General features: G+C 43.8%; 2 protein-coding genes and 1 pseudogene across 2 annotated transcripts in view; 1 reads left to right on the top strand and 2 right to left on the bottom strand.

The window, feature by feature from the left end:
* The window catches only part of LOC120552569 (NLR family CARD domain-containing protein 3-like), a 1238648-nt gene that overhangs the window by 1216128 nt on the left and 191 nt on the right, over positions 1-22329 (bottom strand). The window lies entirely within an intron of this gene.
* Positions 1-22329, top strand: part of LOC120552576 — a 501282-nt pseudogene that overhangs the window by 297800 nt on the left and 181153 nt on the right.
* Positions 1-22329, bottom strand: part of LOC120552600 (NACHT, LRR and PYD domains-containing protein 1-like) — a 735215-nt gene that overhangs the window by 97422 nt on the left and 615464 nt on the right. Inside the window, 5 exon segments of the mRNA XM_039790787.1 lie at positions 1314-3096; positions 3276-3432; positions 3435-3471; positions 4566-4712; positions 7679-7825. Coding sequence (XP_039646721.1) covers positions 1314-3096; positions 3276-3432; positions 3435-3471; positions 4566-4712; positions 7679-7825 — 2271 coding nt within the window.

A 22329-nucleotide genomic window follows, 5' to 3' on the forward strand; every position in this document is an offset into this window, starting at 1 on the left:
TTATGATTTTCTGGGTTTTGATTTGCAATTCTTCTTAATGTCTCCTGTGCTGCATTACAACTCTCCGCCTGAACTGTATGTATTTTTATAATAGAAAAAATGGAAGTCAGCCAGAAATCATTGTTGAGGGGGAAAGGATCCAGACTGTGTCACATTTTAAATATTTGGGAATAATTGTGGACTCACAGCTGTCCTTTAGGAAACATGTGTAAAACTGTCAAATTTAATTTAAGGAAATTTAGATATATTATAAATCAGCCGCAAAACTTTTCATGCACTCAATGATTTTTTCACTCATATCATAGCTGGTCACGAGCTGTAAAAAACACTCAAGGCATTGGACAAACAGCCATCAAGTTATCATCATTGGAACATAATCCAAAAACATAATCTCATGACCTTTGACAGTTTAGTGTTTCTTGCTGATGTTAGTCTAGTCTATAAAGTAATCAATGATCTGGCCGCTCCACCATTAAATGAGTTTGTGTCACTGTGTTCAGGCACTGGGAGGAGAACTAGGACGACCAACAGAGGTGACTGTGCAGTACAGAACAGATCTACTGAGTCGGGCAGATCAGTCTTCTCTGTTAGAGACACAAAGTATTATAACTCAGTACCAAGAGAGATCAGAGGATGGAACTACTTTGCTGGTTTTAAATTAAAGATAAAATCATGGCTGAAATCAACCCAATCATGCTCCCATCAATCATCAACCCAAACAGCCAATCTTTATGTAGTGAAGTCCTGTTGTAGTGGTGTCTAAATGTCATGATTTTATTGTTGGTTCTATTAGTTGTGGTGTTTAAATGTTGTGAAATTGTATTGTTGCTGTTTTATTCATGTTGTTGTTCTTATTGTCAAAGTAGTGTTTTTGTGTTGTGGTTTTTGTTGTTGTTGTAGTGAGCGAGGTTTAATACTGTGAAATTTCATTGTCTTTACTACAGTGTTAGCATTTTATTTACTAGTGTTAGCTGACAGAGATGTTATTCTCTGTTTCCTGCCCAGGGACTACAGATGCAAATTAGCTTATAGCTAATTCTGGTACTGCTAAGGAGCTGTGCAATGTCCCTGTCAAATAAATAAAATAAATAAATAAACTGTTACTGATGTCCAAGAGCTGTTTAACAGAAACACAAATAACACCAAAACTAGTGGGGAAAAATATTAAAATCCGTTGTTTTTGGGGTGTGATTAAGAACAGTGTAATGCATGATTTATAATCTAAATGTGTGTGAAGTGTGTATCTTTACTCTAATACTGATGGCTTCAGCTTTACATTGATTTATTGTGTTGATAATCACATCTGGACTTACCGAGCCTTTCTGCAGTTCCTCACAGCTGGAATCAGTCTCAGTTTTCCCTCCTGTGATGTGTTGTACTGACTCAGGTCCAACTCATCCAGAACCTCCTCTGACATCTGCAGCATGTAGGCCAGAGCTGAGCAGTGGATCTCAGAGAGTTCCTTCTCTGATCTGTTCTCTGACTTCAGGAACTCTTGGATCTCCTGATGGACTGAGTGGTCGTTCATCTCCGTCAGACAGTGGAAGATGTTGATGCTTCTGTCAGGAGAGATCCCATCACTGTTCATCTCCTTCAGGTTGTTGATGGCTCTCTGGATGATTTCTGGACTGTTGTCTGTCTGACCCAGCAGGCCTCCTAAGAGTCTCTGGTTGGACTTCAGAGAGAGGCCATGAAGGAAGCGGACAAACAGGTCCAGGTGGCCATTTTTACTTTCAAGGGATTTCTCCATGGCTCTCTTCAGGAAGACATCCAGAGATGAATAAACATAGTTGTCTTTCCCCAGGAAGTCCTCCAGTACCTGTGTGTTCCTGTTGGTGTAACAGTGGAACAGGTAGACTGCAGCCAGAAACTCCTGAACGCTCAGATGAACGAAGCAGTAGACTGTTTTCTGGAAGATCACACTCTCTCTTTTGAAGATCTCTGAACAAACTCCTGAGTACAGCGAGGCCTCTGTGACATCCAGACCACAGCGCTCCAGGTCTTCTTGGTAGAACATGATGTTTCCTTTCTCCAGCTGTTCAAACGCCAGCCTCCCCAGCTTCAGAAGAACTTCCCTGTCAGCCTCCGTCAGCTCCTGAGGACTCGTCTCATGTCCCTCAGCATACTTGAGCTTCTTCCTCTTTGTCTGAACCAGCAGGAAGTGTGAGTACATGTCAGTCAGGGTCTTGGGCAGCTCTCCTCTCTGGTCTGTAGTCAACATGTGGTCCAGAACTGTAGCAGTGATCCAGCAGAAGACTGGGATCAGACACATGATGTGGAGGCTCCTGGAGGTCTTGATGTGGGAGATGATTCTGCTGGACAGCTCTTCATCACTGACTCTCTTCCTGAAGTACTCCTCCTTCTGGTCGTCAGTGAAGCCTCGTACTTCTGTTACCCTGTCAACACACGCAGGAGGGATCTGATTGGCTGCTGCAGGTCGGGAAGTTATCCAGACGAGAGCCGAGGGAAGCAGCTTCCCCTGGATGAGGTTTGTCAACAGCACGTTGACTGATGACTTCTGTGTGACATCAGAAACAGCCTCATTGTTGTTGAAATCCAGGTAAAGTCTGCTTTCATCCAGGCCGTCAAAGATGAAGAGAACTTTAGAGCCAGCGAGCTGCTCTGCTGTGACCTCCTGTAATGATGGATGGAAAACACGGAGCAGCTCCAGAAGACTGTACTGCTCATCTTTGATCAAGTTCAGCTCCCTGAAGGAAAGAGGAATCACCAGATCCACATCTTGGTTTTCCAAACCCTCGGCCCAGTCCAGACAGAACTTCTGCACTGAGAAGGTTTTTCCAACGCCAGCGACGCCGATCATCATAACGACTCTGATGTGTTTCTGTTGGTCAGGTAAGGCTTTAAAGATGTCGCTGCACTCGATTGGAGAGTCATGGAGGGTCTTCATCTTGGAAGCTGTCTCGAGCTGCCTCACCTCATGTTGGGTATTAACTTCTTCACTCAGTTCATCTGTGATGTAGAGCGCAGTGAAGATCCTGTTGAGGAGGGTTCCACTTCCTGTTTGATCAGCTCCTTCAGTCACACGTTCATATGTCCCCTTCACACTGATCTTATGTTTATGTTTAACAACGTACACTGTAAGGAAATACAAAACGTCTATTTATTGATAATATTAGTTTTCAGTACCCAAACAAAAAGTCTAACAATAAAAAGGAATGAAAACAGAGAGGGATTGGATTCCTCTAAATGTAATGACACAAGAAGAATCCTGTTTTGAGACATGAAGACATCAGCAGACAGATGGACAGTCTTACTTGTTCTGGATCTTTCTCCACACTGGGGACAGCAGGAGTCCCCTGATGAAGCAGACTGGTCCCAGTATGAGGTGATGCACTGTCTGCAGAACCAGAGTCCACAGCTGGTAGAGACTGGATCCTTCAGGACGTCCTGACACAAAGCACAGCAGGACGGCGGCGCTCCTCCTCACAAACATCACTCCTCTCACTCGTTCTGTCAACACATTTATTTAGTCTCAGACACACAGCATGTAACAGAGGAGTCTCAGCTTCAAGTCCAGACTGTTTCCTTCTCTGTAAGTCATTCTGTTTTATGTATTTTTGTACTGTCAACTATCAAATGAATTAATGTGGCCCAAATCTACATTGGACCAATTCTGCTCCTTTTATTACTACTGTCCATGGATGTTTGTTCTTCACCTTCAAGAACAATATATTGTGGAGAGAACTTATAGATCTTTAATACACAACACAGAATCAACAGAAACATTAGCAGAATAAACTTTAAATGAGTCATATAAATGAGTTGGTATCAGTTCTCTTACTTTGTGTCTGAGGGTCCAGGTTCATTACTGAGGTATGGAGGTTCTGGCATCGACCCGTCACTCTTCATAGACTGACAGCCAGATACTACAGACTCTGCTCTCCGTCTCTTGTTCTGGACTCTGCAAACACCAAAAGGTTTTTATTTTTATTGCTTGAATCCTTAAATTCTCTTCTTTTAAAGAAATAACCGAAGCTATTAACACACAAACTAATGCTACTGTCAATAATTAGGATTATAAATGTATAATAGTCCTTTTAGATTGGCGACTCCACCATCTGATCGCAGCAGTGTGAACAGACTGAATAGATAACATGGGCGCAGAAATGAAAATTTCTCTGCTTCACGGTGCTTTTTAATAATAATTATCTGCTCTAGCTTTTTTCAACACTTAAAACACGGATATGATAACAATAATTGTCCAACATTTTGTAAAATTGCTATTTTATTCATATTGCTTTAATCCTTGATAAAAAAAACATCTAAAGCCAAATCTGAAGCTCTAAACCAACAAACTTCTGCCAATAATTAGAAGGATTAAAAGTTTATATCATTCCATCAGATTAGAGTTTTTCTAGGTGACTGACTGCCGCCACAGATTCAAAGAGGAAGATAGAACAAATGATTTCTCCTCTCTGTCATAAAAGTTTGTTAAACTTTAGTTAGCAAATAAACTTTATTATACAAGCACAAAATCAACCGAAACATCTTGGCAGAGGAATCTGGAAATGGTCATATAAATGAGTTGGTATCAGTTCTCTTACTTTGGGTCTGATGGTCCAGGTTTATTACTGAGGTATGGAGGTTCTGGCATCGACCAGTCACTCTTCATAGACTGACAGACAGATACTACAGACTCTGCTCCATCCTTCTCTTCCTCCAAATCACTCATCTTCTGATCTGAAGTCAGTCTGAAAGGTAAAACAGGAACACTGACTGGGAGCTCACAAATCAAGACAAACTAATTTCAACAAGAGTCACATGCAAGACTACAAAAACTGCAAGAGTGCACGCTCTCCTGTTCCTCTTTCTGTCAACACAGTTCTTTATAAAATGACTTGTTGAAATATCAAGAGAAGATACAGTATCTCAGAGAACAGTAAAAGCTCTGTTACTGTTCTGTTTGAATTCAGTCTATAATGGAAATGTTCCTTTTATTTAAACTCTCCTGCTTTCATAAACCCTGCATTACATTACATGTCATTTAGCTGACGCGGTTTATCCAAAGTGACTTACAATTGCTATATAGGTCAGAGGTCACATGTCTCTGGAGCAACTAGGGGTTAGTGTCTTGCTCAGGAACACGGTTGATTGTTGCAGTGGGAATCAAACCCAGATTTTCTCACACCAAAGGCATGTGTGATATCCACTGGGCCACCACCACCCCCACTAATAACTGCTTTTCCTCTCCGACTGTCTTATTACACATTTAGTGATCTGTCTGTAGCTTCTTTATTAAAACAAACTCAACACTTCCTGCAGCTCCTTCACAGTAAAAGTCCTCCCTTAAAGAGAGCTGATTATGTCCTTTTCTGTTTCCCAGTCCCTTTGAGCAGCTTAGCTTGGAGTCCGTTAGTGTTGAACTGAGATTATTAGTAGTCTGAATATTGAGGTCCACCAGCAGTCTCAGACACACAGCATGGACCAGAGGAGTCTCAGGTTCAAGTCCAGACTATTCTCTTCATAGTCGTCAGATTCATCTACCAACCCTTATAGAACTGGCTCAGGTTTGCATTGCACCAGCTCTTAATTATGCTGTTATAGTTTTAGACTGCCAGGGAATTTCCTTTGACACACTGAGCTCCTCTCTCATCTGTCTTTCCATCTGGTTGCATCTATGTCCCAGAAATGCTTTGTACTAACTTAGCTTATTCTCCAGAGCCCTTATGTTTTGCACCCCAAGGTTTTCCTTGGATTAGGGTGGCACCAAAATCATGGTTGCTGCCGCGCCGGTGGTCCCACGCCCTGCTCTGCCCTGCTTTGCTCGCAGTGTCCTGCTACGTCCTGCAGTGCCCTGCTACGCCTGCCGTAGTGTCCTGCACGTCCTGCAGTGTCCTGCTACGCCCTGCAGTGCCCTGCTACGCCCCTGCTACGCCCTGCAGTGCCCTGCTACGTCCTGCTATGGACTGCAGTGCCACGCTACACCCTGTAACGCCCTGCAGTGCCCTGCTACGTCCTGCAGTGCCATGCTACACCCTGCTACGCCCTGCAGTGCCCTGCTACGTCCTGTAACGCCCTGCAACACCCTGTAACATTCTGCAATTTCCTGCTACGCCCTGCAGTGTCCTGCTTGCTTCGCGCAGTGCCCTGCTATACCTTGTAATGCCCTGCTACGTCCTGTAACACCCTACAGTGCCCTGCTACGTCCTGTATCACCCTACAGTGCCCTGCTACGTCCTGTATCACCCTACAGTGCCCCTACGTCCTGTATCACCCTACAGTGCCCTGCTACGTCCTGTAACACCCTACAGTGCCCTGCTACGTCCTGTATCACCCTACAGTGCCCTGCTACGTCCTGTAACACCCTACAGTGCCCTGCTATGTCCTGTTAACACCCTACAGTGCCCTGCTACACCATGAACTACTACAACTACTATTTCTAGTCATAGTTCTATTATCTTTATGGTGACTATTATCGCCACTGTTCATCACACACCCCCAACCGGCACTGTCAGACACCACCTACCAAGAGCCCGGGTCTGTCCCAGGTTTCTTCCTAAAAGGAGTTTTTCCCCGCCACTGTCCCACTGAATGCTTGCTCTTGGGGAAATTACTGGAATTGTTGGGTCTTTGTAAATTATAGAGTGTGGTCTAGACCTACTCTATCTGTAAAGTGTCTTTTAATAACTCTTGTTATGATTTAATACTACAAATAAACTAGAATTGAATTGTTGTGTTGTTCTGTTTTATGTATCTTTGTGTTGTCAACTATCAAATGAATTAATGTGTCCCAAATCTACATTGGACCAATTCTGCTCGTTTTTATTACTACTGTCCATGGATGTTTGTTCTTCACCATCAAGAACAATATATTGTGGAGAGAACTTATAGATCTTTAATATACAATCACAAAATCAACAGAAACATTAGCAGAGGACACTGAAAAGGAGTCATATAAATGAGTTGGTATCAGTTCTCTTACTTTGTGTCTGAGGGTCCAGGTTCATTACTGAAGTATGGAGGTTCTCGCATCGACCAGTCACTCTTCATAGACTGACAGCCAGATACTACAGACTCTGCTCTCCGTCTGTTGTTCTGGACTCTGCAAACACCAAAAGGTTTTTAATTTTTATTGCTTGAATCCTTAAATTCTCTTATTTTAAAGACAATTCTGAAGCTATTAACACACAAACTAATGCTACTGTCAATAATTAGGATTATAAATGTATAATAGTCCTTTTAGATTGGCTACTCTGCATCTGATCTCAGCCGGTATGAACAGACTGATTGGATAACATGGGCGAAATGAAAATAGCTCTGCTTCACGGTGCTTTTTTAATAATAATTATCTGCTCTAGCTCTTTTTCAACACTTAGACACATATATGATAATAATAATTGCCCAACATTTTGTAAAATTGCTATTTTATTCATATTGCTTTAATCCTTAATAAAAAATATAAAGCCAATTCTGAAGCTCTAAACCAACAAACTTCTGCCAATAATTAGAAGGATTAAAAGTTTATATTAATCCTTTAGATTAGAGTTTTTCTAGGTCAAAGAGGAAGATGGAACAAATGATTTCTCCTCTCTGTCTTGAAAAGTTTGTTAAACTTTAGTTAGTAAATAAACTTTATTATACACAAAATCAACCGAAACATCTTGGCAGAGGAATCTGGAAATGAGTCATATAAATGAGTTGGTATCAGTTCTCTTACTTTGTGTCTGAGGGTCCAGGTTCTTTACTGAAGTATGGAGGTTCTTGCATCGACCAGTCACTCTTCATAGACTGACAGACAGATACTACAGACTCTGCTCCATCCTCCTCTTCCTCCAAATCACTCATCTTCTGATCTGAAGTCAGTCTGAAAGGTAAAACAGGAACACTGACTGGGAGCTCACAAATCAAGACAAACAAATTTCAACAAGAGTCACATGCAAGACTACAAAAACTGCAAGAGTGCACGCTCTCCTCTTCCTCTTTCTGTCAACACAGTTCTTTATAAAATGACTTGTTGAAATATCAAGAGAAGATACAGTATCTCAGAGAACAGTAAAAGCTCTGTTACTGTTCTGTTTGAATTCAGTCTATAATGGAAATGTTCCTTTTATCTAAACTCTCCTGCTTTCATAAACCCTGCATTACATTACATGTCATTTAGCGGACGCGTTTATCCAAAGTGACTTACAATTGCTATATAGGTCAGAGGTCACATGTCTCTGGAGCAACTAGGGGTTAGTGTCTTGCTCAGGAACACGGTTGATTGTTGCAGTGGGAATCAAACCCAGATTTTCTCACGCCAAAGGCATTTCATATCCACTGATACACACACACACATATATAAAAAATATACAAAATAGATTCCGTAAATCAAGATCATGTTTGGATCACATTTTTGGGATTGTCTACAATTATAACTAATAGAATAAGTGAGAATAAGCCAACATATTCGTGCGCTTTATTGATTTTCACAAAGCTTTTGATATGATTAATAGGGATCTGTTGGCATATAAGCTTATAGAGTATGGGGTAAATGGAAATTTTTATATGGCACTGAAGTCTGTTTATCACAAGCCCATAGCATGTGTAAGATTGAATGAACTCCATACCAACTGGTTTCCAACATCATCAGGGGTAAAACAGGGCGATGCTTTGTCTCCCACATTATTTGCAATTTATATAAATGATTTGGCAAAGGAAATTAAAGCATTGAATTGTGGGATAAGATGTGGAAATGAAATGATAAGTATTCTTTTGTATGCGGGATGATATAGTATTACTGTCTCCATCTGAAGATAATCTGCAGCGCATGCTCTCTTATATTGATGATTGGTGTAATAAATGGAGATTGTTCATCAATAGAAAGAAAACGGAAATAATTCACTTTAGAAAACCTTTAACTACTTGCGTAGTACTTATGAGTTTAAAATTGGGTCACACAAGCGATACACTAATTTCACGATACGATACGATACAATTATATTCAGCTCACGCTCACGACATATATATCACGATATTCAGCCAACTATACGATTCGATACGATTCGATATATTTCGATACACTTACATCATTTTCTGAAAGATTTAAAGGGGACAGAGTGATTTTGGTGACATCTTGTGTTTCATTTACTTGGATTTAATTAATTGAACTGAAAACATCAATTACACAATATATGTCTCTGACTACACAGAGAGTCTACAGCAGGGATCATCAACTACATTTTTTTTACATGTATTAGTGTGAGCAAACTCCTAAAAAGCATGGAAATTCCATAATGATAACTGTCTCTTTAACTAGAAAAAGATCTCAGACTAGGAGACAGTTCACTGAGGAGTGATGGTTAAAGTCTGTGATTATGGAAACATTATTGTAGTATGCAGCATCCTGATTGGTGGAAAGGGTGTCGAGGCGCGCGGAAGAAAGGGGGGGTGTCAGGTAAACATGTCACTGTCAAAGAGGCTGAAGCGAAAAGTTGACGTGGAAAAGCCAAAAGCCCAGCTTTAATGATGAATGGACTGATAAGCAGGCTATGCACTCATGTATGCCTCATTTGCAATGAAACGATGTTGTCGCAAAATAATACAACCATCGTCATCATTATCACTCGAACATAACGATCGCGTCATTCACGTGCATTAGGGCTGGGCGATATGGACCAAAAGTCATATCCCCGATATATTTTGGCTGAATATCGATATAACGATATATATCGCGATATTTTTTCCATAAAGTGAGAGCAAATGTTCAGTCAAAGCCAAAATCAAATATGACATGTCACAAGTAGTTTCATAGAAACAGTTGCAAAATCAAATAAATAATAAACCGGTTTCTTCACCTGGTTCATGATTAAATGCTCAGTTGTTCAAATAACAATAAAATGTAAACCTAAATACTGTATAACAGGAGTAACTTTTTAGAAATCAAAGCTCTATATTTGTGATTCGTTCCAAAGGTCAATTAAGCTTTTGATATTAATATAATCTACTTTGTTCAAAATGTAATGCCTCATGCCTGTAAGCCTAGGTTATAGTCCCATTCTTCCACTTAAGTAAACTATAAAAGATGAACTATCGACTACAAAACAAAGAAACTAATTAATGTGTTAATACAAAGAATATTTATTATGATCGGGTTCACAGATCTGAGTCCAAACGGAAACTTCACCCTTCTGATACCTCCTAAGAGTTTCTGCTTCAAGGTGAAGTTTAAACAGACTGAAATGTCCAGGCTCATTCCTCCACTATTTATTTCTGTATGTATTTATGCGTTACATGTAATTTTTAACGGGCACTGAGCTCCAGATCCTGCAGCCGCGACGGTCGCTGCCCCGCCGTAGCTTCTCTCCGCTCCGTCGCCGGCAAACTTAGTGGAACTTTCCGCCGATATCGACATACAGTTCGTCCGGATGCACGGTAAGATCCTACCGATCACCACTCTGTCTTTGGCTGGTCCGGATCTGGATCAGCGGGGACCCGGCGCAGCAGCGGCATAGCTGTGTTTTTGCCCCGGAAAAGAAGAGACGCGCGGCGGCGGCTACGGGGCTCTCCGCCTCCGCTGCCAACGGAGCTCAGATTGCGGTGTCGGCGTATATATAATCATAAAACACATTGTCACCTGTTAAATGTTATCCATTGCTGTTTGTCCTTTTCATTCTTCTTACGAACATAATTAAGCAGTACAAAAGTCCGGCATCTTTAGCGTTGATCTGAATGCTTCGGACCCGTTCAAAAATGGCGGCGCGCGGTTTTGACGTATGTTTAGAACCTCAAGGCGACATCTAGTGTAAATATCTATGGGAGCAAGGATCACATTTGACCTATATCGATATATGCGATATGGTCTAATTCCATATCACATTTAAAAATATATCGATATATTTTTATATCGATATATCGCCCAGCCCTAACGTGTATGCGTAAGTAGCTCCAGATTGTCCGCTCTAGCGGAGGGTTTGGTTTGTTCAGCCAGCAGTGAGATTTACAAGAATTTGTCCAAATGTCCAGATTCCCGGCAACCTAAGATAAACAGTTAGACTACAAACCGACAGCTTTTGTTTTAGCTTGTTTGAAAAATTTGCTATTTTCAAAGTAGAGCTGTGTTAGCGTAAAACAGCCGGTGGACAGCAGACAGAGCAGAGTGAAATATGGCTTTCTACATGTTGATGCCGGTCTACACAGGTGAGCGTATTGATAAGTATTGACTTTCTACTCAACGAAGGTTTAATTGTAGCCTATTTACAGAAAAGAGACCAGCGTGAGTTCATCTGCCCCAGCAGCCGCGTTGGTAACTCTCTCTGTATCGTTCCCAGTCAGGTGCTGCGTATTTTAACCTTAACGCACACATCTCGGCTCAGCTGTGTGTGTGTTTTTAACGGACACATCTCGGCTCAGCTGTGTGTGTGTTTTAACGGACACACATCTCGGCTCAGCGGTGTGTGTGTTTTAACGGACACACATCTCGGCTCAGCTGTGTGTGGAGCTCGGACATCGATGTACAGAATCCGGCATGTGAATAGAGATGTATATACAGGGGGCTGGGTTTTGCTCTGAATGCTTGAAATGATAAATAACAGAACACATTTTTTCCTCTTTACATTTTGTGAATTCATGATTATTCTGCGGGCCAGACTAAAAGCTTTGGCGGTCGGCCAGTTGACATTGGCTGCTCTACAGCGACACTAGCGGCTGGCTGACCAAATCACTCTTCCTGCAATGTGAACGGGTAAGCCACGGGGGATTTGAATGGGACTTATGTATCGATACTCGCGCATAAAAATCAATGCTTTCTTGGGGAATAAAATATCGATTTATATACGCAGAATCGATAATAATGCAAATGGAGAGAGTAGTTAGTAGGACTGTTTAATGGACTGAAATGGTACATCCTAAGGAAAGCTCATTGTGGGACTGGCTCTAGTGGCTGTAATTCTGCACCAAGGCTTAATTTTGGGAAAGGAGACTTCAGATACAGTATTAGGGGACCACTAAGGCCTATATAAAAGAGACTTCAGATACAGTATTAGGGGACCACTAAGGTCTATATAAAAGAGACTTCAGATACAGTATTAGGGGACCACTAAGGTCTATATAAAAGAGACTTCAGATACAGTATTAGGGGACCACTAAGGTCTATATAAAAGAGACTTCAGATACAGTATTAGGGGACCACTAAGGTCTATATAAAAGAGACTTCAGATACAGTATTAGGGGACCACTAAGGTCTATATAAAAGAGACTTCAGATACAGTATTAGGGGACCACTAAGGTCTATATAAAAGGGACGCGTCAGATACAGTATTAGAGGACCACTAAGGTCTATATAAAAGAGACTTCAGATACAGTATTAGGGGACCACTAAGGTCTATATAAAAGAGAACTTCAGATACAGTATTAGGGGACCACTAAGGTCTATATAAAAGAGACTTCAGATACAGTATTAGGGGACCACTAAGGTCTATATAAAAGAGACTTCAGATACAGTATTGAGGGACCACTAAGGCCTATATAAAAGAGACTTCAGATACAGTATTAGGGGACCACTAAGGTCTATATAAAAGAGACTTCAGATACAGTATTAGGGGACCACTAAGGTCTATATAAAAGAGACTTCAGATACAGTATTAGGGGGACCACTAAAGTCTATATAAAAGCATCCAAAGAGCATCATGTCATGGGACCTTTAAGCAACTGTAGGAAGGCATTCAGAAAATGTCAACAGATGAGGTCATCAGCGCATACGGGGCAACAAGCGCACGTTAATCAGCTGTTAACATGTTCAATGTTAACCTCTCCTGATTCCTTCGTTTCCGACCGTGATCAGAAAACCAGGGGAGACTCATTACCTCCAGGACCGATGTTATAACATGAATAACCACTAACTCTGCTCCGGTTGCATCTACAACACGTCTGCTTCCTCTTTTTCTATCTCTCTTCTGCCCACTTACCACACACACACACACACACACACACACACACACACACACACACACACACACACACACACACACACACACACACACACACACACACACACACACACAGACACACACACACACACACACACACACATACACACACACACACACACACACACACACACACACACACACATGTAACCGATATGATCAGGGCGTGAAGAGAAGAACAACCACAGCTGATGATTTTCCAAGATTTATTCTGCAGAAGACAATAAAACACTGATTGGCTTCTGGTCTATTGTTTCCTCTGTATCTGCACCTCTGCTCCTCAGCAATACAGGACGGTATTGTCGCAGAGAAGACGCATAACAAAACCCATGGTATAATATATATATACATATATTACACTCAACTCCCAACATGTACACCACCAGCCAACAGGGGCAACTAAGACACACTTAGAAACCTTACTTTGATTGTAACAGGTAATGTGACAAACATGAGAACCAACATTTTATACTTTAACAGTTTCAGTGGGAAAAGTTGAACAGTACGTGGGTTTGGAGACTGCACAGATAAAAAAAAAGTGTAACAAAGAAATACACATACCTGCAGAAGACAATAAAACACTGATTGGCTTCTGGTCTATTGTTTCCTCTGTATCTGCACCTCTGCTCCTAAACATTAAATAACAGAATTTACACACTCAAACTGGATCGCTGAGCCTCCGTTCTTATACTGCACAGAAACAGCGAAAAATGGCGAAAAGAAAAAGTTAAACAATGCATCATTAAAACCCATATCTAACCGCTATAACGGCACTAAACAACTTAATTAATATTGTATTAGCTTAGAAGCACTAAATAGTAAAGGGGCACAACACAATTCTAAAAGAAAACAAACGCAGCAGCGCAGCACTTACACAACCTACCTCAGCAATACAGGACGGTATTGTGAGGAGAAGACGGAAGCTACGGCGACTTCGAGGTACAAAAGAGGCAATGAGGAACAACATCTCCGCGCGAAACAATAGTATTTGATAAATAAATTAAACTCAATAAGATAAAATTCACAAATTCCCAACTAATCATTAAATAATAATTTAAATGATTACAATTAAATTAAACATAAATTGGAAATTAGAATTAATAAAGTGCATTTTTAACTCCGTTACACCCACCCCCACTGAATTTTATCAAAATGAGCCCCAGCTACACAACATACACTAATCAAAACAACAAATTGACAATTCACAAGGGTCAGTCACAAGAAGCCCAACATCAAAGGTATCCCATTAGGATGAAGTGGTATGAGAGCAGCGCGTATCTCCCAATCCAACAGCTGGCAACAGGGTGCCGTTTTACACCCCGCACGACCCCAAAACATAGTGTTGTGTAGGCCCACCACAAAAAATAATAATAAAAATAAACACAAAAACTAACTTTCAGACCTGTTACTGAATATGCTTCTAGTCAGGGAAAGCCTGGATATGCAAACCGTTCTAACAGTGAACTTGCCCTAAACAACATCCTGCCTGGACATGGTTTGTATGAGCCTGGTTACAGGCTTGAGCAGGCGAACACTCACGACCTGACCTGTGTCTGTGCATCAGTGTTTACAGAGGGCATAGGTCTAGTCTTGTTAACAGTGTGCAGAGAGTCTGACGTCCTGCCGGTCTGCGTCATAGTGTCAAGAGTAGGGCCTGGCTGTCCCACATGTGCCTGAACATCCACAGCAGTCACAAGGCTAAAGTCACTGGGCACAGACTGTCTAGTGGAAATGTCCCCAGGTGAGATAGAGGCTGCCCGGGAGTCGGAAGTCACACTTGTCATATCCGCAGCATCCACCTCAGACAGACTCGGTACAGACAGCTGTGTAATCCATTCAAAAGTCCTCCTCTCAGAGTCGACAGGTTCTGGGTCAGTCAAGGGATTCATTCCTTCTCCTGCCGTCACAGGTGAGTGCCTGCCACATTCAGTATCAAGGCCTTCACTAGCCGCACACAGAGAGTCGCCCACTCTCCCAAACAGGGCTTCCTTCGCCTCCCCCACATCATCACTTCCTGGAGCCAAGGAGGTCGTAGCAGGCACGGACAAGGTAAGATCAGACATGTCACAAGCATCCCCCACAGGGAAGAAATTGGCCAGCAGAAGCAGGTTCCTGTGGACCACCTCCTCCCTTCCGGTGAGAGTATCACAGATCCTGTATGTGTGCGTCTCCTCATTCACGTCGACCACAGTGTAGACGGTCGAGTCCCATCGGTCAGCAAGCTTTCTCTTCCCTCTTTCTGTCCTGTTGGCAACAAGCACTCTGTCACCAAGGCCAATTTGAGATCCCTTCACTTTCCTGTTGTAGAGTTGGGCATGCCTGTCCTGCTCCTTTGCCGCATGATCCTGGGCGATCACCATTGCTTCTTTCAGATCGTTAGCAAGACATGCCACATACTTATCATAGCTCGTCACATCAGAGTCATGGAGGACAGTACGAAAGAGGACATCAACAGGTAGGCGGGGGACCCGGCCAAACATGAGGTAAAAGGGGGGATAGCCTGTTGTCTCATGGGCTGCACAGTTGTACATGAAAGTCAAAGTCTGTAAGCGTCGCGGCCAGTCAGCTTTCTCTCCAGGAGGCAGTGCACGGATCATACCACCCAAGGTCCGGTTGAAACGTTCCACACTCCCGTTCCCCATTGGATGGTAGGGGGTCGTGTGTGACTTCCTGATACCTGATACCCGAAGGAGCTCACTTATCAGTTGACTTTCAAAATTAGCACCTTGGTCGCTATGGATCCTTTCTGGAAATCCAAAGACGCAAAAGTACCGGTCCCACAGAACCCTTGCCACCTGCTTAGCCGTCTGGTCCTTGCATGAAAACGCCTGAGCCATCCTCGTGAAATGGTCAGTTATAACCAAAACATCAACAGACTTGTTTCTGGAGTCTTCAGCCGACCAAAAGTCAATACAGACTAATTCCAGAGGCCTGGTTGAAATTATGTTCTCCAGGGGAGCCCTTCCCTCAGGTTCGACTGTCTTGCTGACGATGCATCGCTGACAATGACGGACATAGTCCCTCACATCTCTGTCAAGGCTTGGCCAGAAGAATCTCTGTCTCGCCAAGCTGAGGCACCTAGACTGAGCTTGATGTCCGGCTCCGTCGTGAATTCCCCGCAGAACCTCAGATTTGAGTGAGTCAGGGACAACATACTGGAAGCGCTTTGCCTTGGTCTTTTGGTGCCTTGAAATCCTGTAGAGCACACCATTGCTCACAGTAAATCTATCCCAGTGCTTCAAGTATCTTGTGACAGAGACAGACTCCTTAAATCTTTCTCTCCTAGAGGGTCTCCGGTGTCTCTCAACATATGACAAAACACAAGCGAGAGTCTTATCCTCTAACTGCTTAGTGCGGAGGTCCTTTTCGGTGTAGGCAGGTAAGGCGTCCTGTCCAGGCGGAACCAACTGAGGTAGGTACTGAAAAACGTCCACGGCACGGAGTCTCGGGCCAGCATCCCACTCAACGTGCGACTGCAGCACAGCAGACACTTCCTCCATCTTGACAGACTGAGCGTGCATGTGAAGCGGACTGCACGTGGACGGGGCATTGTCACTCACTGGAGAGGGTTTCTTGTGGCCACTAGATGACCGAAAGGCGTTTTGGACAGAAGTGCTAGACATATCCCTGACCGTACTCAGAAGACCTGCATATGGTTCGGCAAGCAGTCTGTGGCCAACACTCTCCTTGACAAATGGGACACGACTCAAAGCATCAGCCACCACGTTCTGCTGCCCTGGGATGTACTTGATATCAAAGTCATAACTGGCCAACTTGGCTACCCAGCGCTGCTCACAACAGTCTAGCTTTGGCTTTGTCAGGATGTGAGTCAACGGGTTATTGTCCGTCCAGACTGTGAATCTGTGTCCTTTCAGCCAGTGGCTGAACTTGTCGCAGACAGACCATTTCAAGGCTAGAAATTCCAACCGGTGCGCTGGGTAATTCTTTTGGGAATGTGACAATGACTTGCTGGCGAAAGCAATAGGCCTGGCCCGTGCGTCGCCCTCCTGAACCTGCGACAGAACAGCACCTAAGCCTTCCAGGGATGCATCAGTTGACAGCATGAATGGACGGGTGAAGTCAGGATGAGCTAGGACAACACTGTGAACCAGGGAAGCCTTCAGGTCCTCAAAAGCTTGACTCTGACATGGCATCCAGTCAGAAGCATGCAACTTCCTGCTTGACAGTTTGTTTGCATTATGCTTGCCTTTCCTTTTCACACCCTTCAGCAGATCAAAGAGCGGCTTGGCGATGGCAGAGTATCTGGGAACAAAGTGTTGATAGTAATTTACCATCCCCAAAAAGGATCTTATGCGCTTCTGGGACGGGGTCACGCCATCAGGCTCCATGAGGTCGGCACTTGACATGTTACAGATGTTCTCAACCTTACTAGGGTCCGTTGAAACGCCAGTTTCGTCAATTATGTGGCCAAGAAATTTCACAGCCCTCCTGAGGAAGAAGCACTTTTTAGGGGCCAACTTCAGGTTGTGGCTGCGTAGCCTGTCAAACACCATTGTCAGGCGGAGGAGAGCAGTCTCTTCATCAGGGGCAAACACTAACAAGTCATCCAAGTAGCATAGCAGACTTAAGTAGTTTTGGTCCCCAAAAATGCTGGTCATCATGCGCATGAAGCTCCCAGGGCTGTTACAGAGGCCCTGTGGCAACCGGTTGTACTCATAAAGGCCCATAGGGGTGGTGAAGGCTGAGTACTTCCTGTCGTCCTCATGGAGTGGCATGTTATAAAACCCAGAAGTCAGATCCATCGTACTGAAGAAGCAATTTCCTCCCAGCGCTGCCAAACAATCGGCCTGGTGGGGAAGGGGATGAGCATCCTTCAGGGTCCTCTTATTCAACCAGCGAAAGTCTGTACAGATGCGGAGATCTCCGTTCTTTTTCCATACAAGCACCAATGGAGATGCATATTCACTTGTTGACTTTCTGATGATTTCCTTTTCCTCCATCTCACTCAGTACTTGGCGCAGCTTTTGGTACTGACCAGGAGGCACTCTCCTGTATGGGAGCCTGAAAGGTCTGCTGTCTGACAGGTGTATGCGGTGCACGAAACCCTTCGCCTCACCACAGTCAAGATGGTGGCGTGAAAAGACGTCCTCATACTGCAACACAAGGTCAGCCATCCGTCTCCTGTAGTCCTCTGACACTTCACATGACTCAATGTCAACATTACTGAGCCCAACGGACCTGAGCTGGTCTTCAACAGAATTTGCAGCAACAGTAGGTGGCACAGCTGATTGGCCGCAACTGACCAAGGGAACCTCTGAGCGTTCAGCAGCATCCATGTCCTCAAGTGCCACACAGGAATAGACATCTGCCAGCTTTGCGTTGCGCCTCAACAGAACAGGCCTATCAGATGTATTGATGAGCTTTAGTGGGACCCACCGGTCTCCCCACAGCGGAGTCACAATCTTTGCAACCAAAACACCTCTGGGAGCAGGCGGAGCGACGAGTGGGCTCTGTCATGGACTGTGCTGCCTGGGGAAACAGCAGTATTTTTGGGCAGCGCTTACCCCAGATGAGATATTCACGACCGCCGCGGCCGAGGGCAGGTAGCTGAGTTACACCTGACTGTACCAACCTTATCAGGAACATCTCCACCTCTCCAAGGGCTTAGACCAGAGAGCATAGACATGAAGCGTTCAACTTCGGGTCTCTGGTTGGGCAGGGGCCGCACTGTCTTCCAATAAGAATCACATAGTTTAGACTGATGCAGGATGTGCTTTATAACATTGGTTCCGTTATCAACTCATCATGCTGTCCTTGAACAACAAGCGTGGGAACTAACATCTTACAGCCGTACACTTCCATCTCCGCACAAGCACATTTGGGCTTGACACGAAGTCCGCCACAACCAATGAGGACCACATCCACATCGATCCGTCTTTGGTCAGTCACCACCCCAGCCTCCTTCAGTTTCATCTCTGCTGTTTCACTGATGCTACATGCCATTGAACCACTGTCCAACATGGCCCCGTATTAAGGACTCCCCCCCCATCTACAGGAGTGTAGTAAAAGGCTGACTATGTTGCTAACTCTGTGGACATTCTGATAAACAACACAAAGTTAAGTTGTACGTGAATCTTCGCCGTGACAGCAATTCTCAGCATCCAACATGTCATCTTCTTGGGTTTGGTAGCGACCTGTACTGTATCCCCCAATACAGGTCAGCTGGTTTCCCTGGGGCTGTGGCAGGGAGGCTGTTGGCGGGGCAATTGCAGTTGGGGGGGGTGGAAGGGTAGCGACAGGTAACACAGTCTCTTTCAGACATGCAGTGTGAAATGGTGGTGTGGCTTGAGTCATTACATACTTTTCTTCAAAACAACCTCCCTAGGACGTCTTTTACCGCGAAGCACGCTTGGAACCTCCCACCCTGACCTGGATGAGGGTATTGACGCTGGGGTTTTTCTCCATCATTTCCTGAAACATGTTGACCATACGAGTGAGAAGTCTCTCCTCTGACTGTTGGAGAGATTTTTTGCCACAGCTGGCACACAGAGACATGACTTGGATCATGGTTCGGGGGATTTGTCTCGCACATGGGACGGACACTGGAGAGGGATAAGGCGAATAACACATATGTTGCTGGGCTTGGAGGAGAAGATAAGGGACTCCGGCTATGGTACTACTTTCGGACAGCGCCAGGGAAGCTGCGCAATGGACTGGGCTGCTCAGAGGTAACAGCGGCAATGTGGCTCCTTAGCTGGCGGCAGCCAGTGGCCCGCCATTAGCCCTCAGCTCTCTCTGGTAATCATCAATCCTCAGCTGAACATCACGTGAGGTCCACTCATGAATTGGCTTACACTTTAGGGTGTAGGATAGTTCTGGGTCAGGACAGTGTTTATGAACATGAGAGTCACTTCACCATTCATGTCCTCCGCCTGCTTGCCGTGTCTGTGCAGACCCTCAAGAGCGAGATCCGCTGCTTTGTTCAGTCTTATCCAGTAGTCAACTGGGTTCTCTCTGTGTCTGGGCAGAGTAGCATAGAAGTCAGCGAGGGGGAGGCATGAGGGAGCATCACTGAAATATTGAAGAAGAACATCATACATGAGTTGTGGTTTCTGTCTGACATCAATAGCAGGATCACTGCGCAGAGCAATCTTCACAACATCTCTGGCCTTGCCCATTAGATGGCTCATAATCTCTTCCGCTTGGTCATATACTGAAATCCCCTGTTTCCTTATATGAGTTCTGGTCAAGTCAATCCAGTCCTGAACTGAGTATTTGTCAGTGCTGTCACCTCTAAACGTCTGGAGTCCTTTATCAGACTTCACATGGACTGTCACATGTGGAATGTCATGTCTGTTATCGTCACAGTGAGCATACTGGGTGTCAGTGGTGGTCCTGTGGTCACCAGTCATGTTCACAACACCAGCTGACATCAACTTTGCCACAATGGATTCACCAATTTGGGCACCTAACTGCCCTACCATGTCTGTGAGGTGGTTGATGGCATGTGTGTCACTGCCAGGAGTGGAAGTGTGGGGACCCTCCCTCATAAACCCACTAACAGGAGTACAGCCTGGGCTCTGACCTAACCCCGTATCTGTATAACCATCATCCATGGACCTGGATTGACCCACATCCCTACTGCCAGCAACGGCACTGAGCCATGCACCCCTACCTCTTGGTAACTTGGGAGTAGTTAACTCATCCATCACTATATCAGTGGCTGATCAAAACCAATAAACGTACTTGCGTTGTGTATATTTATACAAAACCAAAGCTGAGCAGATAACAATTCAACACATGTATGAAAAACAAAAAAACAAATAGCATATATCCGTGTATTATCTCCTGAAGACAAGCTATCCAGAGAAGTAAACCCAATCCACAGTCTCTTATTAACCTGACCAGACAGTTATCCCAAAGTGTAGATCAGAACAACAGCACAGCATCCACGGCGATGAGCATCAAGCTGATCCGGAGATCCAAAAAGGTCACGGCACCAGTGTAACCGATATGATCAGGGCGTGAAGAGAAGAACAACCACAGCTGATGATTTTCCAAGATTTATTCTGCAGAAGACAATAAAACACTGATTGGCTTCTGGTCTATTGTTTCCTCTGTATCTGCACCTCTGCTCCTCAGCAATACAGGACGGTATTGTCAGGAGAAGAACGCATACACAAAAACCCATGGTATAATATATATATACATATATTACACTCAACTCCCAACATGTACACCACCAGCCAACAGGGGCAACTAAGACACACTTAGAAACCTTACTTTGATTGTAACAGGTAATGTGACAAACATGAGAACCAACATTTTATACTTTAACAGTTTCAGTGGGAAAAGTTGAACAGTACGTGGGTTTGGAGACTGCACAGATAAAAAAAAAAGTGTAACAAAGAAATACACATACCTGCAGAAGACAATAAAACACTGATTGGCTTCTGGTCTATTGTTTCCTCTGTATCTGCACCTCTGCTCCTAAACATTAAATAACAGAATTTACACACTCAAACTGGATCGCTGAGCCTCCGTTACTTATACTGCACAGAAACAGCGCAAAAATGGCGCGAAAAGAAAAAGTTAAACAATGCATCATTAAAACCCATATCTAACCGCACACGGCACTAAACAACTTAATTAATATTGTATTAGCTTAGAAGCACTAAATAGTAAAGGGGCACAACACAATTCTAAAGAAAACAAAATAGCGCAGCAGCACCACAACCTACCTCCAGCAATACAGGACGGTATTGTGAGGAGAAGACGGAAGCTACGGCAACTTCGGAGGTACAAAAGAGGCGCAATGAGGAACAACATCTCGGCCGGAAACAATAGTATCTGATAAATAAATTAAACTCAATAAGATAAAATTCACAAATTCCCAACTAATCATTAAATAATAATTTAAATGATTACAATTAAATAAAACATAAATTGGAAATTAGAATTAATAAAGTGCATTTTTAACTCCGTTACACACACACACACACACACACACACAACACACAGCTCTCTTAAAAAGTAGCCGCAGCGCCCTTTTTCACACAAATGCCTTATCGCGCTGATGTGACCGAGCCCGAACCCGACCATAATTTCTAAAATATCTGTCCGAACCCGGCCCGGCCCGTCGGATTCCGTTGGGACCCGACGGTCTCGGGTCGGGTATCCATGCTTACGTGACACATCACTGCAACAGTAACAGAGGCATTTAGGTCACTACATTTTATTCTGAAAGGTTCCAGAGGAAACAGTAAAGTCCTGTTGTATCTGACTTTACTCTGGTGGAGACGACTGTTTGTTTTCAAACTCAGCCTCCTAGATCTCTATTACACAGCTGTTAAGTCTTCTGACTGCAGCCTCACGGTGGTGACAGACAGACGTATAAACACCTGGCAAAGGATTTAAAACCTCCTCTGTAGTAGTTCATGTT

The sequence above is a fragment of the Perca fluviatilis genome, chromosome 22 (genome assembly GCF_010015445.1).
Source record: "Perca fluviatilis chromosome 22, GENO_Pfluv_1.0, whole genome shotgun sequence".
NCBI classification, from domain to species: domain Eukaryota; kingdom Metazoa; phylum Chordata; class Actinopteri; order Perciformes; family Percidae; genus Perca; species Perca fluviatilis.